Genomic DNA, 27778 nt, shown 5'->3' on the forward strand with positions numbered 1-27778 from the left:
CTTTCCGCATTGCATGCATTATGCGACGCCAGAAACGTTAATACACGCTTACCGAGACGTCGCGACGGTGTGTCAGTCGCAGTGACGACTGGTTAGGTGCGGCTGCGTTGTGCAGTGGTGACGGAGTTCGCCTACAACGGCCGCTCTAGTGTTATTTGTCGTTAAGTCCCATCACTTCAAGACACCTTGGAACGAACCTGCTTCGCAGATCGGCCACTTGAGAGGTTTCGCATTGCGAGTAAGACATTAGTCATCCAGTCTAGCTCGACAGTATTCTACTATTGTACAGTACTGTTGTGCAGTATTGTACTCTTGTATGTTGTGCAGCGTCTCGACATCATTCTACTGTTCTACGCGACAGTATGTTTTGTGCACGCGGCCGCCCCTCCAGGAAGTCTATCAAGTGATAATACACGAGACAGGAAGTCCCTCGAAGAACAGGCCGCTGGACAGTCGATAGAGGCTCATTATCGCGATGATAAACCTAATAACTAAAGTGGTGCTTTTGCTTCTGGCCCACGTAATAATGGTGAAGGGCGCTACAAACGCATCTAGCGGCGATGGTGTGATGACAGCTGCACCGCGCGCAATGACTACTGGCGTCAACGAGGATCACACTGACTTTGTGCAACTTCTACGTGATGCGTTAGCTCAAGGTTTCGACAGCATTCCGACTTCTATGAAGGCGAAGTTGCTCGGAGCCGACGTGACAGCCAAGTGCCGAGTGGGCCTGTTGAAAACACTGCGTGGCTTTCTCAACCTCGAGCCGTGGGCTGTAAGACGTGAGTATACAAAAGCAAATATTCTCGATAACAACGTGTTAGTAAGGCAGAAAAGGAAAAGAGATGTGTATGACTGCACGTTACCTGTACTTAAATGTTGCGGAATAGATTGCTGAGTAATTCAAAATATAAATTAGGACATCATTCTATTTATTTTCTTTTGTCGGTGCATTCGCGAAGAACGCCTGCAAAGTACATTTGTAAGGTCCGAAAAGCCCCGATATACGGGACTCGCACAGTGTTTGTTATTTCTATAAAAATATAAATTGCCAGGGCCCCGAGGCACGACGATAAGCCCTTTTTAAAGCGATAGCGTTAAAGAGCTGGTTCTGTAGAAATTCCGATGTCGACGTCGGTGTCGTTGGCTGTGAGCGAAAGGTTATCTTTTGGAAAATAAATAATAAATAAATCTTAGGTTCGAGTGAGAATCGAAATGAGGCCGTATGCGCGACATGCAGGTGTTCTACCGCAGAGCCACACCAATGCTTAGAACTGCGCTGAAATGAAGTTTAATGCTTCACAAACAGGCGCGTCCTGTGTACAGGTGTCGCAGTGCGAGATGTAATATCGCAGTAAAACGGGGTACAATCGTATATTACCATCGGGCGTCACACCATGTGAACTGCATAATGAGTTGGTGGTTTAAAGCCGAACACCCATTACAAAAGGCACACACAATATTCCCTTATGAACACATATTGGGTGCATCGCAACTTCGAGAAAGTATCACGCGCGTAATTGCTGCTGGTTTAAAGCATGCCAGCCAATACAAAGGGCATACAGATTAGCGCGCGCATTCTCTTACACACACGTAGTGGGTACACTGTTGTCATAAAAGTGCTTTTGAAGAGGGCTGAAACCTTCACCTTTAGTACCCACTCCACGATTTTTTTCCGGACGACTGGGTCGTGGAGTGGGCCACACAGGTCGCCATCAACCTTGGGTTGATGGCCATCTAACACGGAATCGTTCGCAGCTGCTTTCTCACGAAATAAAGTTCTTCCATTCATCCATTTACATTTAGTATGTCGAGTGTGTGTGTGTGTGTGTGTGTGTGTGTGTGTGTGTGTGTGTGTGTGTGTGTGTGTGTGTGTGTGTGTGTGTGTGTGTGTGTGTGTGTGTGTGTGTGTGTGTGTGTGTGTGTGTGTGTGTGTGTGTGTGTGTGTGTGTGTGTGTGTGTGTGTGTGTGTGTGTGTGTGAGACCGGGCGACTGAACATAATGACAAGCGAAACAGAGCACGATGAGGATGGGGCCGGATATCGCTATCGCGTTCAACTCTTAAAGGCGAAGCTTAAGCCTCTCTCAATTTTTTCTCCAGCAGAACTTGCAACGAAGTATAAGGATTGAGGAAAGGCCGTCTGGTCATTCATATCCTTTTCATTCTTGCGCGTTTTCTAGCTTCTTTATTTGTTCTTTTTGACACCTGTGAACAAGGCTTCCACGTCCGAAACACTTCTTTTTTCTATTAGGTTAATCTTTGGTTTGCGCAATGACTGACTCATCCTATCCTTCTCTTCATATATATATATGTATGTATATATATATATATATATATATATATATATATATATATATATATATATATATATATATATATATATATATATTCGAGAAGCTAAAGAACAGGCTCAAGAAAGCCCAACGAACTTTGGAACTGGTGACACTATATATTCAAGGGAGTTTATAGCTGATTCTGAAAGAATACCTTATATATAGTGTATAACGAAAGGCAGTCTCGCCATCGTGCGCTATATTGGTTCTGTCTTTTTTTTTTTTTGTCAGCGCAGTCTCTAGTTGTTAGAAGGAATTGTCATTTGCTCTGCTGCTACACTCACATGGATCAGTACAGTTTAAAGGAGTACTGACATAAAATATAAATATTTTCGGCTTGCTGCTCTAAATAAAAACACGGGTGTCGGGAAGACTAAAAACTGTGTCGTAGTTCTTGGGAATGCGTTCAATATATTTTTAGTAATGCTGCCTTAAAGAAAGCACTTTCGGTATCGGTACCGGGGAGGCGGCTTTGCAGTGACGTGTCAACACAAGTCTGACGTCACGGGAAGACTGCAACTCGTTAAATATGCCCACCAGCTTTGTCATTTGCTGTCAATCGCCCGTGGTTCACGTAAACGACGATGAGTAAATTGTCGTCCAGTGACTCCGACAGCAATTTCTGCTATTTAGGCTGCATGCAGGACGCATACTTCGCAAACCGAGTGAACTGTGTTGACTAGTCGTGATAATGTCCATTGCGGTGGGGCTGCCTTTCAGATGCTGGGTGACGAAAACTTTAAAACGAAAGCAAAATATTTTATAAGCGTTGTCTGGCTCCGGTGTGTAGAGAGCGTTGATAGTGCATATCATGGAAAGGAAAAATGTCGCTTTTGGGGTGCCTCAATATCGTGTCAGTACTCCTTTAAGTGAACTCGTGACACACTACACTCTATGTAACTCATTATAAGCGTTCGTTATCATAAATCTTCATGCACCATACCAAGCAGCTTTTGTTCGCATGCAGTTTTCGACGCGTCTGGGAAGTACCCCACGGGCGTGCTCCAAGGCGCACGTGCTGACATTGGAGCCTTCGACGAGTGCCTCGACACAGTAGTGCACGATGCATACGGACAGTTACTCACCCGGGGCCAATACTGCAACCTCGTATTCTACGTCAAGAACAGCACAGCCATGGAAAGCAGTATTGATGTTTTGTTAGATATCATGCACCCGAAGGTGAGTCATTCGAGATTGTCTTTAATGCGGTACTGAACGCGCGACAGGCTCATCTGCGCGCTTCAGTGTTGCTGCATATGTTTTCCATCCGCTGAATAGAATCCAGATAGAAGCTACACTCTCATGCCTAGGGCTCTGTGTTTTCAGAGTTCATTTTCTTGAAATTCGGAGCGCGTTTTATTTTTTGGCAGTTTATTTTGTCGGAAATTTCGCCTTTTTCGAAGCATATTTTCCGTAAATCCCTAATTCCCCGAAATTAGCAGTTTACTTGGGCATTATTCTCAATACTCCGAAATTAAATGATATGTGAGCACGAAAACATCAGCGCACGCGAAGCGTATTTTAGTTGTCTGAAAGGTCTAAATCCACAAACACATATACGCAGAAGCACAACTGCTTCAACACGAAAGACCTACGTTTTTGCGTATTATAACCTTAAAGCTTATTGTAATAGACGCAAGCATACATCGAGAAGAACCCAGACGCCTAAGCACCACCAATAGGAAGAATAATAATAAGAAAGCAGCCTGATGCTTAGGCGTCTAGGTTTTTCTCGAAGTTATGTACCAACTAGACCAGCAACAAGTTCTACTAAGGTTGCCGGCACTGATAGAAGCACGCTCCTTTCGAATGATGATTCTCAGCTTTGAATAACAGCCCAACACAGCTACGTCGGCTAAGACCTTTGCAGCCTTCTGAAGAGCGCGTTGTACCAACATGCCAACTGATATTGTGCTGCACTGCTGAACTACTTGCAAGTCTACCATGAGCGTCCTACGTCCAGGAAGCTCGTCGTCGTAGAATGTTGCAAGCACCGCCACTGCCGGACGTCCAAGGAGTTCCGGCGATTCGTCGATTGCGATGGAAATTGAGCTGTGTTTCATCGAAGTGCTTATCGTCGCAATGTCTATTGCACTGACCTCGTGTAGGTATTTTCGATATACTAGATGACTGCCTGGCATAGCGCGTGCCGCCGGGCACTTGCTTCGAAAGAGGCTGCCGAGACGTCCATCAACCTTGTGCAGCGGTATGACAAGATGCAGTGGAATGACAGAGTGACAGAATGCAGTGGCATGAAAAAGTGCACGACAAAAACTGGTGCGGAAGGTGAAGTTTATATCGGCCAAGCCGGCGGATGTATCATTGACCGCTTAGAACATGCCCTTTGGATAAACGGAACAGGTTGATATTGGCCGTTAAAATCGCAGTTTATCGAATAAATTCGAATTGTCAGAAACTTTACCGGCGATTGTATATCGAATTTATCCGAAAGCACGGAGCCGTACTTATGCCGAAGATGTGCTGATGACGTGTTACCAAATACTCGAGGGAGAAGTACTGCAACGGTACTCAATAATGTCCTTCCCTCTTGAGGGTAATCGGCCCCTCAGGAACTCAACGAAGTGCTTTGAATGACTGAATGACTGATTGGCCTGCACATCGTTATGCGATATCCACCTTTTCCTGGTCCAAACAGCGCCTCCAGAGGAGATCGCCAAAATCGAGACTGGGGCACCGTGGCCTTCTATGTTGTCCGCCCCACGCCGGTAGACAATGTCGGGGGGCTGCATTCGAACTTCATTTTCCGGGATACATCGCAAACTTGCGACCCCAGCTGCCGCTCGGTTAGCTTCTGTCACCCCGCGCTGTAACCCCCCCCCCCCCAAAAAAAAAAAAGAAGAAAAGGCGCGCCTCTCTTCACCGTCACCACCACGCATACGCATGTGCAGTCTACCCCCTTGGGAAAAGTCTATTGGCAGACCGGCAAGGCGTTATGAAAAAAAAAAAAGAAATGCTTGGTACAGATCTGTACGGCAGAAGAAGGCAAATTTTCAAATCACGTGTGATTATGAACTTATGTCGATGATTTGCACCACCCTTTATCAGCTTCAACGCTAGTTCGCGGCAAGGAATAAAAAAAACAACTTTTTAAACCATGAACAATCGCGAACGTTAATAATAATATTATCTGGGGTTTAACGTCCCAAAACCACGATATCATTATGAGAGACGCCGTAGTGGAGGGCTCTGCAAATTTCGACCACCTGGGGCTCTTTAACGTGCCCCTAAATCTAAGTACACGGGCGTCAAACATTTTCGCCTCCATCGAAAATGCAGCCGCCGCCGCCGCGATTGGATTCCGCGACCTTCATGTAGCGCATATAAGCGAAGACACGAGCGAAGCACATGAACGCGTATACGTGGTGCTACGCTTCCAACAAATGTTTCATTACCGGGTGCGGTGTCATACTTTACATACTTGTCCCCACTACAAGATGCACTTTCGTTAGCGTAATCACTTATACAACAGCAAGAGTAAGGACATACATCGGAAACACCCTCGACAGGAAACGAGAACGGAGAAAAACCGACTGTGACACTTTCAGCTGATGCGCAGGAATTTCGGCTCTTTGCTTCTCAGTGCAACAGACGGTTTGCTATATACCTGCATCACCTGTCATGGCTATCCAATTTGCTGCTATAATGGCATGTGCTAGCTTGCTGTCATTTCTGCCTAAGGTATTCATATCTTCAAAACAAGGACTGCAGCTGCAGTTTGAACAAATTAGAGACAAAAGTTGATCGGGTGGCATCTTTCTTACATTTGTCCTGTGCTCGTATAGAGTACAGCTTCAACATCTACCTATCTACCTATCACTGTCATGTCACTTCTTCCGCGGCTGAACGGGACGCGTTCTAGAGTGGCTGAGCGGTAGTCCACGTACTTTTCGCTGCCATTCCATGCCGCGGGTCACTTTAGAATCTTAACCTGGATTCGCTTTTCAGCGCAGGCTACCTAATGTGTGCGGTGCTGCCAAAAAAAAGAAAGCTCTTTTATGTCAGATCGCTGTCCTACTAACGCTATAGCGTAACAGAGCTAGCTCACTTCACCGAAATTTCGGTGTCGGCGTCGATGTCGACGTTGTTGGTTGTGAGCGAGAAATGACGATGCGCGCAAACAATAAAAAATAACCTGTCCGAGCCGGAATAGAACCCAGGCCTTCTGCGTGGCCAAACAGTGTTCTACAACAGCGGCACGCCGGTGCCTGAAACTGTTTTAAATGTAAATTTTTTTTTGTTTCAGTTTCTGTACTTCAGGAACTACTACATTATGGAGGACGTTGCCCTTGGTCGCATAGGAATTTGCTTCATAGAAGATTGTGGCCAACACGACCTACAAGCGCTCGTGGACACACGTACGTGAAGTACTAAGGCTTATGAGGTGGGCGAGGTGGAATCGATGCCCACTTGAAAAAACCCAGCGTCAAAACTACGGAGAGCACACAGAAAAATAAAGAAACAGGACGATCGCTATCTAACAAATGCAATTTATTAACAATGCTCAACCTACGAAAAACAACACCACGCGTGCGCAGGAATCTAGGTTACGGTGAAAATTGGCTAAGCAGATGTACCTCGCAATCCACCAAAGAAGGGGAAAGTTCAGATACATAATCACAAAGTATCATTTTGATTAAGAAGGCTTCCGCGAATACCCAAGACCTTTCACCGCTTTTACGTTTGTGCGCCAACATAACGATTACGCCCACAACACGTGCAAAGGATTATACCCACAACACTTGCAGTAAGCTAATAGATGTCAAGGTGGGAGTTCCCTTTAAGGTGTTCCTGGGCTCGCGAAGTCGTTCGTTTATGCAATTGCGTGACTGTCCTATGCACGCCTTTCCGCAGTAGAGGAGAATTCTGGAATCAACGCCTGTGACACATGAAATGGTGGGGTTGCAATGCTTCACTGAGCAATCTGCAACCGCTGTTCCCCAAGCCTTTCTCTCAACTGCAGCACATGATTTTACTACTTTTGCGTTCGAGAAAAAAAAAAGACGTCGATTTTGAAACTTCTGGGTATTTTCTTAAAGAAATGAAACAGTCTATGGAGAGTCTACGGATAGTATATGTACCCAAAAGTATTCAGGATTTCACAGAAGCTGATGTTTAACGCATAAGTACAAACCTATTGTTGTGTTTATTGACACCTTGATTTTACGTCTTATAACGCACTTTTCCCTCGTGAAGTAAAACAAACATTCTAATTTTACCGGCTTGAATACTAATGAGGTGTTAACCTTAGTGGGGGGGGGGGGGGGTCGAGCCTGTGCATAAAGGCAAGACAACGTATTTTTTGCCATCTTATTATAAAGCTTGGTGGTTTCAACAGGACGAAATTCACACTTCTAGGAAAGTCTTTCGGACGCCAACGCAAGCGGTCCTGCATCCTTCTTTTTCTCTATTTTTTCCGTCGTGTCTGCGCTGGATTTTTCAAGTGAAGTAGTAGCTCTCCTTTCACTGAATATTGACAGGAACGGTGCTATCGTGAAGACATAGATTGTGACTTTCATGTGCATGCGATGAGCAGCTTGCGTTGACCAATTTAGCCACGATTATAAAGTACTTCAGCTTCTCCAGAGCGTTCAAGCCTGGTGCAAACCTTCAAGTGTGCCCAGCATTGCGGCTCAAAATGTTCCTGGAATTCCAATTACCTAAACTAAATATACATTCGAACAGGCCGGACTGACGAAGTATCTTGACCAAAAAAGAAAAAAAGCGCTGCCGAATGTTCGCTTGTTACATTACACAAAAGAATTTATGTGGATACTCTTCTACTGAAGTCATTATATGCTGCCTTCTACCTGCAGTGACACCGTCATTCCTGCGTCTTGAAGTGTCAAATTGCGTAACATCTTCAGCGGAACCTTGGACTGTTACGCAAATTACGATCACGTAAGTTCTTGGCGCTTGTTTTCTAACGGTGAAAGGTGACAAGACGGTGGCATGAATTAGAAATAAGCCTCGCGATTCATACTGATGGAGTGTCTTTATTCGTTGCGATATCGGGAGCGTCGTAGTTTCTTTCCATATGCGTGAATTGCACAACGTTGTATAGTCTCGTCTCGTATGCAACAGTTGTGAAGCGCTTTGGAGTTTTATGAGTCACTTATGATGTGATGTGAAGGCGATGTAGCCCAACACCGATATTGTTCGAAAGATTCACCCCAAAAACGGCAAAACTCCAAAAGCTTTTCGCACCTAACGTCGTTTTGCACTGCCTCTGTGATTGGCCCAATGTTTCCCAAGCTACGATTTCATGTCATGACGTCATCTTGTGACGTTATGTGACTTCACAGTGGCGTCATGGTGAGGTCACAAAATTTGACCATCTGTGAGGTCATATGGTCCCGTCATCACATGATGATAACTTTTTTTCATCACTCGTTCCCGATGACGCCGGATGCCGATGGTCAATTTTGCGTTTGATGAGACATCTAAGACATTAGCCTTTATAAGGCACTTTACTTACGCGCTAAGGATTGCATGAATGCGTCGCATTGCACAGGCGTAGTCAGAGGGAGGGGGGTTCAAGACCCCCGAGTGTTTTTCAATTTTGCAAATGCGTATATGCACGCACACATACAAACGCACGCGCGGACACACATAAAGTACGGTAAACCGCCCACCCCTCCTCCCTTCGCCGAAAAAGAATTCTCACTACACTAGTATTTGCCAGTGATATTCTCTACGGATAGTTATCGCCATTACTCTTGCTATAGCGCTACTCTGTGTGAGTGCATGAGGTGCCTTGATCTCTGCCGCCTTATCACATGTGTATGTATAATGCCTACTCAATTGGCCGTAACCTGGAAGACTGGAACTCGCTCAATAGAATCGATGCGAGCACTATCGTAACAACCGAAAACAAGCGTAAAAAGTTTTAAGCACACACGGTTGGTCATTTATTATTACTTTCACTAATTCGTTTACTTTGTCTGCCGTGCGGCTTGTCAGGTGAACAAATTAAGGGCGGCGAACTTCACTTTCGTGAAGTGTTGTGCACAGCAATTGATATGATGCCTTATCACGTATCAGTCGCACATGACCGGATTAATCATAGGTAATGCTTCGGATGTAAGCAAAATTAAAGTTAGTAAAATTCGCGCTTGCACCGCTCTAACGAATACTAACACATCTGATGCATGCGCCAGAACGCCTGTCACTCCACGGTAAACGAGGGTCGAGGGTGGGTCAGTTAGTATTGCGTTATTTTTTTAATTACTTCAATGACCTCGAGAAAAAGAGGCACCGCTTCCTAGCACAACGAGTATTTATCATTGGAATGGAAACAGTGTGAGCCATATTGACTCGAGCACATATTTCATGGACTCGAACGAGTTCAAAATCGAGAGATCTCTGGCGTGGCTATTCTCTCCTCCACAAGTGAGCTGTGCATAAAATTACTTTCGCCATATTGCCATTACTGGCTTTTGAGTTTCAAAAAGAACTGAGCAATGTTTCTGAGCAAACTAATACAAAAACGCTAATTTTACCTACAGGGTTTTTCTTGGTGTTCTTCTAGTCCTCATCATATTGGCTACAACGATAGATCATATCATGAACAGCAGGAGGAAAAGCAGCAAGAGACAAGGTACGTGCGATAATTTACATTTCTATGCAAGCACTTCAGCTCGACAGGTCGCCTTCGTGAAATGTTTTTCACTATAAGTTTTATTTTACCGGCTTTCTGACTGTGTAGGTTATTTTTTTAACCTCACATGTCATGCCACTTGCCACTGTCGTACGGGCAATATCAATTCCAAAAGCGGTTGTGGCTGGTATAGCAAAAACTTATTTTTGTTGTGGCATATAAGTAACAGAACGGGACACAGAAAGTACTACACAGAGGACAGACGCCAGGTCCTCTGTGTTCAACTGTGTGCTGTTTTTGTTTCCCTTTTCAAAATGATAACAGCGCATAGAACGATTAGGAAGGGACGAGACAACAGAGGTAAAGAGCACTCTCTCGTCCCTTCCTAATCGTTCTATGCGCTGTTATCATTTTGAAATGAATCCACACCAACTTGCCCAAGCGTCAACCCTTGTTCCCCGTGTTTATCGCTGTGCCTCGTCGTCCCCTGCGCCGGAAAAAAAAAACATGTTTTACAACAGTGCGTTCCGTGAAGTGTGCGCTTTAAAATTAGGACAAATTGAAATAACAATAAGATATAAAACTAAAGTCGAACATAAATTGGGCGGAAATATTACTTTACGAAAAAACGCCAGGCCAGCGCTGAAACCGCAGCACAGTCACAGCGAAAGCTGGAAGAGCGGCGTTTGTAGATCCCGTTATCAGCTCTCTTGGGGCTACAATACAAGTACACTAGAAAGATACCCACTACGCCATAAATCACAATTTTTGTGAAGTTGGGAAGCACCTACTAAGCCATTATTGGTCATTCTGCGGAGAAGCGAGGCACCAGCCGCACGTCTGTAAGGCATTATGTGCACTTTGTTGACGCGGCGACTGATGACGATGAAGAATTATGGCTCAGCCCTTTGTAATGGGTTGGAATCTTTAAACGGCCCAGCAGTTATGTAATTTGCGGTGGGTGACGCCCGGTTGCTATTTCCCTCTCCCGTCATGCTGTATAACATACGTTGCCGTGGGAGAGAGACGGGGTGGGGTGAAGAACTTTACTGAGACCCCAAGTAAATGGATCATGCGCTTATGAGATTCTTTGGCAACCAGTACAAATGCACTTGCGAGGAACCCACTACGCTCTGAATCATTGTGATTTTACTGAGACCCCGAGGAAATGGATCATGCCCTGATGGGCTACATTGGCAACCAATACAAGTGCACTTGCGAGGAACCCACTACGCTCTAAATCATTGTAATTTTACTGAGACCCCGAGGAAATGGAACATCCGCTTATGGGCTTCCTTGGCAACCAATACAAGTGCACTTGCGAGAAACCCACTACGCTCTAAATCACTGTAATTTATCTGAGACCCCGAGGAAATGGATCATGCGCTTATGGGCTTCCTTGGGAACCACTAAAAGTGCACTTGCGAGGAACCCACTACGCTATAAATCATTGTAATGCTTGAGAAGTACACTGCAAACCGTTTCACACCCTTATAGGTGTATTTGCGATAAAACACCTATCGTACACCCTTTTTTCTGTCAATATTATCCGAAAGGGTGTAATGTCTTCTTTGCACACCCTTCGCACACCCTTTTTTCATTTTTGGGTGTACAATGGGTGTATGTTCTGTTAAACACCCATGGGTGTTCTTTGGATTTTACACCTATGGGTCAATTCACGCAGTGAATTGACCCATAGGTGTAAACAGGTATCGTTGTACTGCTGAATGCAATTAACTGGGACATTGAACACCACGGGCAACGCCTCCTGAAACCACGGGTCACCACCCTGTTCGACAGAGCGTCTTGGCACAGGATACTGTTTCACGAGGCACCTGAGTGTGAAGCTACCTGCTCGTGAATCAGTAATGGTTCACCTTGGTCTGCTAAGCTTGCCACTCAATTTTCATTCTTTTAGTTGTGCATGACAAGTCTGCTGTAATTGCAAAGACGCATGTATTTCGCCTACTTTATTAGGCAAGTGGTAGTGAAAATAAAATATAGCATTGTCGTGCCGAGGTTCTGAATGCAGTGAGTCAACTGATGTTACTTATTTTGAGCTCACATATATTTAAGCCTTTACATCCAGATTTATTTTTGAGAAATCATTTCCAAAATAATTTCATTTATTGCTTGATTGGATTGACACGTTGAATGAATGCCCGAAATACATTCGGAATAACATATGTATTTGTTTAGCATTCATAAGCATTTGTTCAGTTTAGAGACAGTTGGCTTCACTGCTCTGTGATCATCGCAAACACCTCTCCTAACGCTTAATCTATAGCATACATATACAGTTAAATCTCGTTGACACGATTCTGCATAATACGTTTTTTAGCCTAATACGTTTTCGTTTTTATTTCCTGCCAACATCCCTTGAAAATAATGCATTTTCATGAGTTTATTACCATCACATTTTTGCCAAAACTGGATAATACGACCGCTAAAGTGTATCTTGACCGATATATCGAGAAATCCTGCGTTTATTCTTCGCTATGACAGCTCGCACCGCGTTCCAACAAGCCACGATCTGCGCGTAGCAGAGCCGCTGAGACCACAGCAGCACCAGTTTAGCGGCGAAAAGATCGCTGCTAGGCGATCTTTTCTTTGAGATTATATATATACATATATATTGCCGCTTTGTGAGGGCCTCCCCTCCAGTGAAGGGAGAATTTAAGCCCTGCTTGTAGTCAAGCAGCCCTTACTGTGTCGTCGCAATGCTTACTGCGATTCGAATACACTGTGTAAAGCAAAACAAAACATAACACTGCCGCAGAAAGAAAGCTGCGCCCACGCGACCCAACGGCCGGGGCGCCACCTCTATCACCACGTGACCTAAGCAACGCGCTCAGACACGCCACCGGACTCCATCGTTTTCTGCGTGTGTTGTGCATCGCCTCCCGATCGGTCGAGTTTTGCAATCGGTGTGTTTCGGTTGTTTGAAGTGTGCGTGCGCTGTGTGCTCGTCCTTTACCTTCTGCCAGTGCTGCTTATTACGAAGATGCACTATACTCAAAGGGAGACCTGCAGCTTCATATCGTGGAGCACTCGAACTGAAACGGTATGTACCACTATCACGTTGCTACGGCCAGCGCTTTGTTAACTCCGAGAGCGCGATCTAATGCCGTTAACTAAGCTTTTCTTAACTGGTTGACGATCGGTGAGCATTTGTTAACGTAGCGAGCATATGTGAGTGTATTGTTTCATCGGGATGAAGGCAAAGTTGTGTGACATTAGGCGCGGGCAAGCTTTGCTTTGTTTGGTGTTGAAAGCAGTGTGCGCATGCGCGGCTGTGATTCGGTGGGGGACTTGAACGCAGTTGTGGCGGTGCCCTCCTGTCGGCGGTGGTGTTGGAAGGGGGCCCCGCTCTCGATGAACCACTATTTTGATTTAAGAATAGTTGGCTTGTGACGGCGCCTGTTGCCTCGAAGCGTCAAGCGTGTCTAAGGCGCGTATGCTTCGGCCTGTTGGTAATTCAAGTGCATTTTTTTCGCACAAGAAAAAAAAAACAGGACAGAAAACAACGACGTGGTGTCCGCGTCGTTCTTTTCCGTCCGTGTTCGTTTTGTGCGCTAAAACTACCGTGATGCTCGGGTTGATGCGTGTGGGTCATTTTAACGCAGCATGTTGCTTCGTTTTAGGTACGCCGCGCGAAGCTCGCGTAAGTGCAAATACATTCCGTCTCGTTAAATTCGTACCGACGTTTTAATTCATCCGTAACATAGGTTTCCTGATAATGCCGGCACCCGTGCACGGGGAGCCGTTCGTTAAAATTGACTTGTGTTGGAATGAATTTTTCATGTCTGTGTGTGGCCGAATCGCCTTAACTACCTGAACTGTGCAAGCGCTAGTTCGAGCATCAGTGTGCACTTAGACGTGCGCAGGGTTCCCCATCAGGGGGGAGGGAAGTAGAAAGGTTAATCGCTGCCCCCCTCCCCCCGCCTTACTACAAAGTCAAAGTAGGGGGCAGACTTTGCGCCCCCCCCCCTTCGTGCGTACGCCTGAGTGCCCGCGTTCGAGCACAATTTATTTTATTCTATTTGTTTCCATTATGTCTAGCTTTCATTATTTTGTTGTGGTTTTAAGTTATATGCGCCTCGCCTCGCTTTGGCGTTGTAACTTCGCTAAATACTTTTACGTGTACAAACATTAAAAAACGCAGTTTGCACGACCACCTCCAATGATATTATTTGGTAAAAGACAAGCCTAATGATTTATAAGAGATTTTAAATTCTCCAATCATCTTCAAGGCTGCAAGTTGCAGCCTTGAAGAGAAGTCCTTGTGCAGAGTTTTGTTTTATATGCTTTTTATCGCTATGCAGGAATCCTTCATGCCACTAAAGAATGCTCCTTTTTCTTTAAAAATGCGGATGATATTTGTCAAATAGTACTTTCTCTTTCCCAAACAAGCTAATTGCACGTAGAAAAGCTGTTAATTCTCTCCAGTTCCATATGGGCCATGTTATGAGCTTCATTTTTGGATGGTACTATTGTGAACAATATGAGCTCTAACACGCGAGCGCGTGGCGAACAGCCTTGAACCTTACGTCGGCTGATTCGCAGCGGCTAGAGTCACTGTATATGCTACCTTTACAGGTAACATATACAGTAACTCTAGCAGCGGCGGCTGTCAGAAACAAAGCGGAAAGGGCGCCGCGCTTCCACTAGCTGTTGACCCTCCCGCTTCGATATTGTTGATGCGAAACGGCATCTTAGAGAGTGTCAGTGGCCGCTAGCGGCGATATGAATTTCCATCAACGCGAACAGCCACACCAGACTAGGTTGCTGCTGAGATATCGGCTGTGACGTAGCCTGCCACGATGCGCAGGCCATGCTTGCGCATCGGTATCTCGGTGGTGTCGGCTGAGGATTTTGCTGCGCCTCATTTATTTATTTTGTTATCATTGCTAGCGGTCATTGGCACGCAATCAGCCGACATCTCGCAGCAACGCTAGCGAGGCGGGAGTACCAACAGTCAGCGGAACAGCGCCCCCCCTCTCCCCTCCAGTTTCGGCAGCGCCATCCACGTATCATCCTATCTCAGTTTTAAGGCTATTTTCCACGTGCTCGCATGTTCGAGCTCATATTACTCACGATAGTACACGGTACAGAAACTGTTATTTACTGAAACAAATAATTGAAGTCTGCGTAGCGCTTTCCAGACAATGATCTTTTTATTTTTTATCATGCAGGGAGCGAGCGTTCCAATAACACCTTGCATTGTGTACGATGGCCCCGATCTTCCCTATGCAAGCAAGCTTTTCCTCCATGTGGACAAAGAACTGCTCTTCAGTGGGTCCAATGCTGAAGAATGAGTAGCTGCACTCATGGCAGCATATTGGCTGTTAAATATCACAAGGCGTTCAACGTTCTCGTCGCTGTTGAATGGCTCCTTCTTGGCCAGTGGGTAATGACTCCGAGGACACAAGTAGTAAAGCTCCTGAACATTTTCAAGAAAGCCTAGAAAATAGGCCTTAGCTTCTGCTTAAAGTATGTCGCCACCTGTGATTAACTCGAGCTTAAGCCATAAAGTTATATTTTCATATGGTAACGAGTAGTTATTTGTTTTACATTGTACAGAAACGAATACTATGGCGCTACTAGTATTCATTTGAATTTCTTGCTCATTTTCTTGTGACATTTTAATACAAGCCATATTGTCTCTGCCGATTTCAACATGTTCTCACAGGTCATTCCACTTTGTGGGTTATTGGCTTAGTTTTTATATTCAAGGGAGTTTGTGATTTTTTGCAGTAGTTTTAATAATTGAGATCTTTTGCTATTGAAACTTTTGCTTAACAAAACTGCCAGTACTTGTCAGTGAAATCATTGCATCGAATATTGTTTTAAAATTTATTTTTGAGCTATATGACAAGTTTTAAGTTTTGTCAATATTTTTAAAGGAAATAAATACTCGTTTTATTCAATTACCAATGATTCTGTTGTCTTTGCTTGGAAAGGGATAATCTTTAAATTTCTCTGAACATGCCCGTGTAAAATTTGATTGAACTGTTGTTATGTAGGTAATGCTTCTGCAGGGCTGTCGTGGTCATAACGTCTCTATTCCCATGCATTTCCTGCATATTACCGCATTCAGCATGCGCTGCAACGTGCGCGTCATGGCCCGATTGCTCACTTTTTTGTGTTGGAGCCACAATCCATTGCTTTTGAGAAAGTGGGAAAGATTTCATAATTCCAGCAATGTGCACAGTTTTCTACTGCACTCATGTACTTTCCCAGAAAAGAGATAATATGGAGGCCTGCTGTGGAAAACGACATTCTGAGTCAAAATGTTGCGTGAGTTGTCACGGAGCATTGATACCCTGCTCGTGTATCAGCTACAGCTGTATGATGACAGTGTTTACCCTACTAAGAAAGTCGACAACAGGCACAATGGTGTGGGCACTGCTCTAATTTTGAAACTTTATCAATCCACTTTCTCATCAAGGAATTGCACATTTCTGAACTATCTCTTTAACAAGAGAACGACCAGACCGTACCTTGTGTGTTCCTGTTGATTTCAAACACATACACTGATGTTATGCAGCCCATTTAAGACGATGGTACCTTATTTTATCAACTGCATAAGTGCAGGTATAAGAAGTGGCACCAATATTTCCCTTCTTAGGAAGGGCAACCACAGCGGGAAAATTCATGCTGGGGTGCGCCCGAAGGGACCAGGTGTCTGTAGTGCCCCAAGGGGGCTGACAGGGAAGAAGGTTCATTTGTGCTTCTCCCTGTAACTGCTACCTTTTCGAGGGCGGTTTCATCTATTACACCCCACTCGCACGGGTGTAGCTTGTTCTAAGACCCATACTGCACTATACGCCTGTGTTACAATGAAGCATGTTAAATTGAATTCCTCATTATGAAGTGGAAATAACGCCCTTGCTTCATATTTTGACACAAACGCCTTGGTCATTTGTGCTCCATGTCATTTGTGCTCCTTGTTTGGCGGCATACGCGATGCCGCTCCGCACACTCGAGAAAGGTCATTGAATACCGTAGAATTTGTCTCGGATGTACGAGCTTAGTGTTTATAAAAGCTTGGCTTTATTTTGTACTATTGGATAACTGTGTGAACATCTTGCAATGTGTGTCAACACATTTTAGGTAATGACTTTGTATTCAGTCACGATTGCACTGTATATGTAAGGGCTATATATGCCGTTCTTCATATGCACCATAAAATCAGTGCTGCTGCCAGCATTTTCCTTCTGTGGCAGGAGCCACTATAATAGGTCATGCGCCCTTGAAAGGACTAGCTAAAGGGTAAGCTTTCTAGCGTTTCAATGGGAGCCAACTGGGAGGGGGGAACCACTCGAATTATGGAAATTTTTGCCTGGATGTTTGGGTGTAATTGTGCATAAACACCCTAACGCCCTTTTTCTCGTTTGGGTGTAATGTGCTTTTACACCCTACACCCTTTTTTTTTATTTGGGTGTAATATGCTTTTACACCCAACCACACCCATTGGGTGAAAGTTTGAAATTACACCCATTGTATAGGTGTAATCCTGCTTGGTACACCTATTTTTTGGGGTGTAGGGGTGTGAGTTATAGACACCAAGTTACACCCATACGGGTGTAAAGTGGTTTACAGTGTAGGGCAGCTGGCACTGGGCTATTTTTCGTCATTCTACGAAGAGCCGTGGTACCTGCTATACGCATGTAAGGCATTATGCGCACTTTGTTGATGCTGCGCCTGACGACGATGAAGAATTATGGCAGAGTCATTTGTAATGGGTTGGAAGCATTCAACAACATACTCATTGCGCAATTAGCATTGTGTGACGCCTGGTTACAGAATTCGCGTTGTGCGACGCGTTGCGCGACGCTTGGTGCTTATTTTACTCTCTACCACGCTATATTGCATATGCTAATGTGATTCCTTCCCGAGATGAAGTCTGTATAGGACCTTTTTGCATAGCAGTTCCAAGCACCGGAATGGCTCTTAGTGGAACACCAAGAGCCATTCCGGTGCTTGGAACTGCTATGCAAAAAGGTCCTATACAGACTTCATCTCGGGAAGGAATCACATGCGCACAGTACTGGAAAGATAGGGTGGCAGGCCTTGAGCGTTATGCTAAATCTTTTATACCACATAACCTTTCAATTTTCGGTAAAGCGGAAACGTGCAACAAGTTTTTGGCTACAAAACTTTTCTATGTACTACAAGTGCTGCATTGTGCTAGAGCGCATATTCAGAGCTTTCATCGTAAATTTGCAACATTTATATGGTCATCAACATATGAATCCATGAGACGAGACAATCTATTCAGACCAGTTAGTGCAGGTGGGCTAGGTCTAGTACATCTGTACGTGTGGCAAATTGTATCTCGCTACTTCTTTTTCCGCGACGCTTCTCACCCTATTATTCGAGCATTCTTGCAGGTAAACCTGGTTAATGTGCTACCTGATCTAGTAGCTTCATCCGATTCTTCTCCACGACCATGTTTATGGGGATTTATGCGAGAAGTTTATTTCTCTGTTCGTTTTTTAACAGTTAGGTTTTCAAATGAATATTTGTACTGTGTATCACGCAAAAATCTTTACAGAGATTTAATAGCGATGCTGTTTCCGCCACCACTTTATCGTGCAAAATACTTGGGACTGCCAGGACATGATGTCTTAGATCGAATACGTAAAATGCCGCTGACACCATCGACAAAAACGTTCTTTTTTAAATTACATTCAGAGACTTTGCCTGTGAAGACTTGGCTTCGTTCAAGAGACATTTTTGTGTCGTCCGTTGATTGTCCTCTGTGTGATGTGCCAGAAACAATTGAACATTGTTTTATAGACTGCAGAGATGCAATCTTATTTTGGGATGTGCTCCAACGAACTCTTCAAAAAGACTTTGTGCTAAATTCCCATTCCGTGCGATATCTCTTGCCAGCGAGTTGTAATGACGTACCATTCGACATGTTTCTCCTCATTGGAATGCATAGCCTGTGGAAGACGCGCATGTTGCAGAGAAACGCAGAGCCGATAGTTTCCTCAACAGCCCACTTCATTAGGTTGGTCACTCAGCTAAGAGATGTCTACGAGCAAATGGAATATCAACCAGAATGGTATACGGCATTGGTGAGGTGCTTATCCTTACCGCTGTTCTAGCACACAATTGAAAAATCAGTTATGTGATGTATCCGCTATAGAGGTGATTGCGAATTCTGTAGTGCATTCTGTTCGTCATTGTATTGCGATAAGAGCATAATCAACATATTAGTTCTTTGTATTCAATTGCTTTCAAGTGATATCCTATGTTGAATAAATACCATGAAAAAAAAAACCGGAATGGCTCAGAGGTTGAATACTGGGCTCCCACGCTGAGGGCCCAGGTTCGAACCTCGTTCCATCCTGGAGTTTTTTTTTTTCTTATTTCGTTTTTTTCTTATTTCGAGCGATACTGGTTACGGACACCGGCAGCGGCGGCGGCGGCAGCGGCGGCGGCGGACAACTACGGCGCCAAAAACGGCCGGTGAAATGATCTCATAACAGCTTTCGCTGTAAAAGACAAGCGCTGTGGAAGCAGCGGCGCTAGATTGGGGCCGCTATCACCTTCTTCTTCCGTCATGTTGACATCGAAGCTATTCTTATGCGACCCTTCACTGGCGTTGCGGGGTGTCACGCTGGTTACGTCTATGGCCTCGCTGTGTGGCAAGAGTTAGGCTCGTCAGGAAGGGGGAGGGCTATACCGTACCGAGGGATGCCTGGGGGAAAGGCAAACCAATGAGAGGCGCGCCAAGAAGGGCGAGGTTCAGGCTCGGCGGAAAGGGCTAGCCAATGAGAGGCGTGCCTTAAGAGTTGTGCGGCGATGTACTCTGCTGAAGTGCTGCTGAAGCCATTGGAGCGCCTCGGCATAGCGGAGGCTGCAACACTTCGCGAAACGCGTTCGTCGCTCAACAAAGCATCGGAAGGAATTTTCTTTCATGTCGGATTAGCCGACAACATAGAAATAGTTAGACTTGCAAAACATAGAAATACTTGAAAAGGCTTGCAAAGCACAGAAAAGCTATAGTCGAGCGAGGGGGTGGTCCATCAGCTTCGGTGTTTCGTTTACGTCCACAGAGTGGCGCTGGTTGAATTTTTTATTTTATCACCTCCATGGGAGGCCTGGGTTGCGAATCTGGGCGAAACCACCTCCTCGTGGCCAACTCTCCTTAACTACATACTAACCATCTTAGGGGAGGTCAGTACAGCCTCACCCTAGAGCCCACACCCGGACTTGGGTTTCGAAAATAAAAGTTTTTTTTCTCTCTCTCTCTCCCAATGTCCAGAGCAGTTTTTTTCCTGCTTTTAGCAGTCTCGGACGCGTCTTCTTGCTGAAGAAGTAAAATTAGATGTGTCACTGAGAGCGCCGAGAAGGCATACGTCAACCACTTGAACAATAACAAAACGGCATGCGTACCCTTCGCGCAGGTACGCTGCTGGAATTCGCTGCGGCTTTCTCTGCCACTGCCAACACACGTGACTTGCTCAAAGTGGCCGACAAGGCGAACACGGACCAGCACGCTATGCAGTTTTTTCATGGCTTGCGCTTCTTGTGCACCACTCACATCGTGATCGGCCACTTCTACACGACTCTCTCCGACTCTTGGAGTAAGTATGTGCAACGTTTGTTATCAGTGTGGCCTCCGCCACAACGTATTAGTGTGATCATGGACGTAAATGAACTGAAGCCGCTCTCATCCGTGTACGGTATCTGCACGGTATGAGCGCCGACTTCAGCGGGGCGGCGCAAGGCATCAATTTAGCACGTCGACCCTTCACGTGCCCGATGAACGATTTGGTGACAGTGAGCATTCGTAATTCGAATATTCTGAATTTGTCGCAGAACGTGGAGCATTATTAGACTGACCAAAACGTGAGACGGCCCCGCACTCAAGTGCAAGTGAGACTGAGTACCCGCGAGGATGTTGGATAATCAGGAGAGCGGTGGTTCTTCACGCGATACCAAGATGGTTGGGAAATTTTTAAATGTTGAGTTGTGTTGGCTTTGATATTACTGAGCTGCAACTAAAAATAGTCACAAATAACGAAAAGCGCAGCTTTGACTAAGTCGCGCAAGGCTGTGTCACAGAAGAGCCGGTGGGCGCCTGGCTGTTTCCGGCTTGGCTAGGCTTTTACCTCCTCACCTCTCTCTTTCCCATCCCTTGCTGAACTTTACCATGCGTGACTATACTTGTTCTCTTTTTCTCTGTTTGTTTCTCGTGTGTGCGCATGCATTTATATCTCTTTTTCTCTGTTTCTTACTTTCTGTCTTTCCATCTTTTTCTCTGTTTCTTTCATTTCTTTCTATTTTCTCTATTTCTTCCTTTCTTTCTTTCTTTCTTTCTTTCTTTCTTTCTTTCTTTCTTTCTTTCTTTCTTTCTTTCTTTCTTTCTTTCTGTGTCTTTCTGTCTATATAGTTGTTCCCACGCCTTCTCTCTCTTTTCTTCTTCTTTCTGCCTATTTCACTCTTTACTTCCTTCTATCTCTATCTGTACTCTTTCTCCCCTCCTCCTTTAGAACCTCCTCACCATCACTTCCCTCTCCGGCCTCCTTTCTATATTATATATACATGGCTATTAGGGGCCTCCCGTTTCACCTTCTTAACCATCTGTACAGAGTTCATGGGCGGTAACTGAGCACGTGCCGGTCAATGATGATGATAACTTTCTATCTGCGACACACGGCAAAGCTAGAGCATAAGATTTCTGCTGTAAAAGTAGTAGGTCAGGCACGCACACGCCAGGCTTCGCTTGCCCGTATTTTTCCCATAAGAGAAGGGCTTCTGAATTTTTTGTCACATTTCTTCAACGATCGCCAAATGTTTGCTCGTGTTTGTTTTATCAACATTGTATACGTGACGTGGTCGCAGTATCTTAAGGTAAGATAAACGAGATGGTAGTAATGTAGGCGAGTTTTGGCCTTACAAATTAGCGTAATTATTACGAGGAACATCAAAGAAAGTTAAAAGAGAACACGTATTTGTGCAAAAGGCACGGGAACAAGTTTATGTCCGAGTGCTAGTGGTGCTTGAGAAACAACTCCTGCTAATTCATTATTTTGTCTAGTATTATCAAAGAAACGTGGCTCATATTAATGATGCGAAGCCTGTGCAAACTGTACTTGATAACTTTTGTATCGAGCATATCCGCACCAAGCCTGTCAAAACGAAAATCTGTTGTTTTTTTCTTTATGGTCAGCACCTTTGCTGAACATGTTCATCTCTTCTGGCGAATGGACCCACATGATTACCACAGCCGGATTCAACAGTGTGGATACATTCTTTTTTCTCAGGCAAGTCAAGTGTGCAATGCACATTAACACAAAAACCGCAGTGGTTAACACAAAGAACCGCCGTAATCACTCTCTGATGAGGAATTTTTTTTTCGTGCATGGTATCATAGTGTTTAAACAGAACACCGACTCCGTTCGCAGCACTCCAAAGCGCTCACGAAGTACATTTATGTGCGCTAAAAAAGAAAGAAGACGATATTACACATATAATGCTACTATGCTGGTGTAGCTCACAACTTGAGAAATATCCCCAGCGATTCTTACTGTAACGACAATGAATATCCCGGGCACTTCGCTATGTGCATGTTAGTTGACGGTGACACGTGCCTGATAACTGCTAACACGGGCAAGATTCCGGAGTGCTTAACCACGCTTTGAAGCGTGGTTAAGCATGTTACCGAAGCTATATGTTACCTTCGGGTGCTTGTTATGATGAGTATACTCGATCACGGATGGATAGCCATTGGTGTCCTCTTTATTATTTTTCAAGAGCCACAATAGTAGAAAAAAAATGTTGACGCGACTTATTTTGCGCCGTACTTGAGGGAAAATTACGTGTAACTGCAATAACCGCATTCATTTTCCTCTCCGGCGCTCATCACAGTCTCACAAGGTGGAGCTATCAGTGTTTTTGAAGTAGTTGATAGGATGGCGGTCAGTAGTATGATAGTCCTTGTAACTAGCCTAAAGGCAATCTGTTATGTGCCTTGTTTTATTGATGAGTCCCCTTGTGGCTTTGTTTCTTTCTATATATGTGGCTCTGGAACTAAAGGTGACGCGACATGAGTAAAAGTTTATCTGGTTATATAATGGTTACATTATAAGCGTGACTAACTGCTAAATAAATAGAAGGTATGATTTTTCGTAAAATATTTTCCGAAATACATTCCCGATTTACAAACAACGAGTCGTTCAAGCATTCTGTTTTGAAAGGAACAAGTGGGGAGTTATGAGGTGAGAACACTCCTATTTATATGTACTCATACTGATATTAGCACACTGATTTCTCAACAGGTCATGTTAAATGATGAACATTGCAATTATTCATGTTTGTGGTGTCCTCAATTCACATGTTGGTCTGTTTGTTGAAACATTGGTTATTTATTCAAATCTTTTCACTCTTCTACATAAAAAATCCAAAATGGGCAGCAGATAAGCCAGTTCATCAGAAAAAGTAGCCACCACTGTACAACCACCACTGACACCAGTGTACAACAAATTCAGCATTAATCATAACCCTAAGCTAACGTCATTATTATCATTGCAGTGGATTCTTTCTCTGTTTCACTGTGAGCAGACAAAAAAGAAACGGACCCATTGTCTTTATTATCGATGTGATCAAACGATTGATACGGTAAGAGAATTTCATCTATATTATTTCTTGTTACGTGCTGTTACATATTTAGAGATGAGCTGCAAGCGTTCGATGCAATACCAGCAGAAACACTTACAAAACAGTGCAAAATAACATGATCGAGACAGCGGAAGTAAGCTAATCTTAGCATTTAGTATCCTGCATCAAGCGTAAATTCAACGTCTAACAGCGTTTCCTGCAGCGTGTGGTTAAAAAATTATTAACACTGATGGTCGACAATTTTGGCCCACCATTTTGATACTCCTCCTAGTAATGCGTCTGCATTGGGAATTATGGATTTTTCATGCATTTTATTCACTACAGCATCGATACTGAGTTGGTGCTCTTGGGATTTCTGCTGACGCCATTAATAACAATGACCTGTTTGCCTTGATACTCTGACAGGTGGCTCTGTCGTTAAGGTAAATAGAGGTGAAGAAAAACGATAACGCTTGCCGCTTTTAATGACAGTCTGGCGTCAGGCTATGACCGATGCAAATGGGGCTGGCGCAAATGAACGATCTCATTCTAAAGAAAAAAAGGACTTATGATAGCTTTGACGATTAGCGCGGCCTTCGTGCATTTTTACTGTTCTATTTAACTCCACAAATGAATCTGAATTGCAGTGCTGCTACCTAAATACATGTACGGTTACTGTGAAATCCCATGGAAAATCGAGAGAAAAAAATATAAGCACAAGCCTATGTGGCACCGAGAAATACATAGCTTATTTATAATTAAATTAGGAGTAGTCCTGCCGCGTTTGCTTTGTTCGCTTTAATCAACGTTAACACCCCTTTTTCTCCGCAGAATTTCCTTTCCCCTTTTCTTTGTGATCATGTGCTTGTATCTGCTTCCACGTTTCGTCATTGGGCCCGACTCCAAAGCAGGCTTTCAGAAGCTATTTGACGAAGTCAATTACCACTGGTGGCACATGCTCTTGCAGATCAGAAACTTCTATGAGAACACTATTTGGGTGAGTGTTCAGCCCTCCATCTCGTACGTTAGATGCAGTTTAACGAGCTTAGCATGCCTAACTCACATACATAAAACATACGCCTAAGGCACCTGCTGTATACCTAAACGTTCAATGATATAAAATTGGCACACTCACTTTTGCCGATGAAACGTGTACTCCAGTACTTTCTCATACTTTGATGCTAGTGCTTTGAGGTTCGGAAAGACGCCTATTTCTGCAACTCATAAGGAAGCCTGGCATGGTGCCGTAGAGGCGAGGCGAAGATTAAAAGCAAGAGGACAATTTTGTGTGATTTGTACGCTCTCTCGACTCAATAGAAAATCTATTGGGTGCCCACCATGCTGATTCGCTTCAATTTTCTGCAAAAAAAAAAAACAAAGGGGTTCAGCGTAAGCTGTCCTGTCATATGAAGTTTTGCATTGGCAGATATTGCTACACAAGATGTACCGTTAAAATTGAAAAGAAACGGAAAAATAATTTAAGCAGAACCTATTATGCTTATATCTGTAACAAAAAAAGAAACATCAAGTGCAAGGAGCTGACAGAAAGCCGAACTTCTCTATGTTTTATTTTGCGAATAGCTATGAAAGTCCTCAGGAACAGGTATTTGTTGTACGTTTTAGCTATTGCTGCTCACTGAACACGTGGTAATTTTGCACCGAGTGGCGTCATTATGCACCCTTACTTTCTACCGCTCAATTGCGCGCATGATTCTCACAGAATAAACCACAATATTTACGGGATCTCAATATGTTTTATTGATAGGATGTGCTCCTTCACACATGGTACCTGTCGGCAGATTTCCAGCTCTATCTTTTGGCTCTTCTGACGCTGCTCGTACTGAAAGGGTATGTACTGTACTGTATCACTTATGACACCCTGGCCGGCTCATTATATTACATAGTTTATGTTGAGAAAATGCAGCAATAGGCGAAAATCTGATTATTGTTTTATAAGTGTCAAAGAAAACTAATCTATATCCGCTTCGCAGTTTCTCTTTCTATATAACAAGGTTTTAGGAGTTTCTGCAGTTTGTAGTGAACCGCGCATTCACCTTTTTCAGCAAAAAGATGGCGCTTCTTGCCGCGTTCACCGTGTACTCCTTGATTGGCTGTGCCTTCGGCACATGGGTCGTGGCTCGCGAGCACCTCCTGCCGTTCATGATCTTTCCAGGTCCTGTCGTGCCGTAAGTGTTTTGCGGCAACTGGTCAATGTAGAAAATCTATAGAAAACATGTATGTATGTATGTATGTATGTATGTATGTATGTATGTATGTATGTATGTATGTATGTATGTATGTATGTATGTATGTATGTATGTATGTATGTGTGTGTATGTGTGTATGTATGTATGTATGTATGTATGTATGTATGTATGTATGTATGTATGTATGTATGTATGTATGTATGTATGTATGTATGTATGTATGTATGTAGCCTCAGGACATTTTTAAGCAAACTCGCTTTCTTGAAATCTATGCGCAAAGATTAGCAGCATTACAGGATAGCTTCCGAAAAAGTACGCACCATGAATCAGTGTTACGAGTTAATGGATAAAGAAGCGCTCCAAAGTTAGACCAGGGACGACATCCGGAGACGACGACGTTTGGAGATATCACTATAATGATTGGCAGGTAGAAGAATGACGGGTAATTAGTCGCTTTATAAGTAGACGCGCAATATTCTACGTCACGCAAATTGACGCTGTCGCCGAAAGTGATTGTCTCGGTACACGGCCACAGAACATGCAGCGACTGGCAGCCCTCCTCCGCAAGATTTTCATATTGTGTGGTGCCGTGCTTTTGTGCATGTAACGATAATACCATTGCAAACCATCGCATTTAACCAAGTCCATCACTCTTCTAAACGTAAAGTGGTTGTCTGTAAACGTTCCTGTGCGAGGTGTGATAGCGTAACCAAATGATAGATTATTCCACACGTGTGGCTGATGTTTTTCTTGCGCAGTTTGCTGACGAGAACATTGAATGAGTTCTACATCCGGCCATACTATCACGCAGTGTGCTACTTTAGCGGCTGTATTACGTTCCTGTTGATGGTCGACTTCAGAAAGGCAAATGTCACTAAGGTAAGGATGACCTCTGTGAATGCATTTTCGACTACTAGTGCCAAGGTATACGCGAAATGAACGCATTCAATAGGCACTAAGTGTGCATATTTGCTCGATGAAAAGTTTAAAAGCTGCACGTGGTTGTTGCATTAGACAAAACGAAGGGAGGCCTTGACGGAGCGATGACGTGCATGTAGTTTATGGAAAACATTTCACTCTCAATCAAGAATAATAAAATGCAATTACGGAAACTGGGACAAATCGCAATTGTTTTTGTAAATAGCAAGAGATATAGTCTATGCACGCGTACTTTACGTAGGTTTCTTTTGTCTGTATTTCACCGCTCAAGAGCCTGCCAAGTAATTAAGACTTATGCAAGATGCATCGCCTTCAGTGCATGTATGAGGGCTATAACCCATAAGAGCCATCTTCAGGAAGCAGATGCAATGGCAGCATCATGCTAAATAACTATGTTCACAGCAATATAGAACATGTTAAAGCTGAAGGTTTATGTTAAAGCTGAAGATGTAGCGTCGCTTTTATCTCAGTCATGCCACATTTTGCAGGGCATGCAGCTAGCAGGCTGGTGCGTGTCCGTGAGCTGCGGCTTGATCTCGGTTTTCGCGAAGTTGCCCTGGTACAGAAGCCCGAATCCCGTGTCTGAGACGGTTACACTCTTTGTGGCCTTCTTCGATCGCATGCTGTGGTCCGTCTTCATTATCTGGATCGCACTGTCCTGCTCTTCTGGCCGAGGCGGTGAGCTCTCTGATGTACCGTAATTTCATTCTGCACTTCGTGCTGTCCTCTTTCTGCGTACTACCTTCGTACGTCATATTTACTGTGCTACCTGCTTTCAATATGACATTCCTTCGATAACTTCATCTTGCAGGCTTCGTCGGCAAGTTCTTGTCCTGGAACGCTTTCGTGCCCTTGAGCAAGCTATCCTTCGGCGTCTACCTGATTCACCTGCCGTTCATCCAGTTCATGCTCCACGCGTCCAAGGAAAGAGTGTACTGGTCCATGTTTAACTTGGTGAATATCAACGCTTTGAGTTAATGTTCTCATTTTAGAGCGCGCCAGTGTCACTGTAGCTCCTTACGTTATATACAAAGTGTTTGGACTCCGCCTAATAAAGGCC

At 44.2% G+C, this 27778-nt stretch overlaps 2 protein-coding genes across 2 annotated transcripts in view; both read left to right on the forward strand.

Moving 5' to 3' along the window:
* LOC125758242 (uncharacterized) lies at nt 1–24014 on the forward strand. The gene is made up of 8 exons (XM_049415241.1): nt 1–782; nt 3302–3513; nt 6599–6710; nt 8169–8253; nt 9861–9952; nt 20377–20556; nt 22146–22239; nt 23999–24014. The coding sequence occupies exons 1-8, from the start codon at nt 476–478 to the stop codon at nt 24012–24014; spliced, it is 1098 nt and encodes a 365-aa protein (XP_049271198.1). The 5' UTR covers nt 1–475.
* LOC119388824 (nose resistant to fluoxetine protein 6-like) overlaps nt 23510–27778 on the forward strand; it is an 8201-nt gene continuing 3932 nt past the window's right edge. The window contains exons 1-7 of the mRNA XM_037656217.2: nt 23510–23593; nt 24404–24569; nt 25338–25420; nt 25636–25758; nt 26538–26658; nt 27207–27396; nt 27530–27672. Coding sequence (XP_037512145.2) covers nt 24432–24569; nt 25338–25420; nt 25636–25758; nt 26538–26658; nt 27207–27396; nt 27530–27672 — 798 coding nt within the window. The 5' untranslated portion in view covers nt 23510–23593; nt 24404–24431. The remainder of the gene's footprint in view (nt 23594–24403; nt 24570–25337; nt 25421–25635; nt 25759–26537; nt 26659–27206; nt 27397–27529; nt 27673–27778) is intronic.

The sequence above is a fragment of the Rhipicephalus sanguineus genome, chromosome 4 (assembly GCF_013339695.2).
Source record: "Rhipicephalus sanguineus isolate Rsan-2018 chromosome 4, BIME_Rsan_1.4, whole genome shotgun sequence".
NCBI classification, from domain to species: Eukaryota; Metazoa; Arthropoda; class Arachnida; order Ixodida; family Ixodidae; genus Rhipicephalus; species Rhipicephalus sanguineus.

Coding starts and splice junctions, on each gene's coding strand:
- LOC125758242 (XM_049415241.1), top strand. CDS start 476: ATGATAAACCTAATAACTAAAGTGGTGCTTTTGCTTCTGGCCCACGTA. Junction 3,514..6,598: donor TAGATATCATGCACCCGAAG/GTGAGTCATTCG, acceptor TTTTTGTTTCAG/TTTCTGTACTTCAGGAACTA. Junction 20,557..22,145: donor GACTCTCTCCGACTCTTGGA/GTAAGTATGTGC, acceptor CTTTATGGTCAG/CACCTTTGCTGAACATGTTC.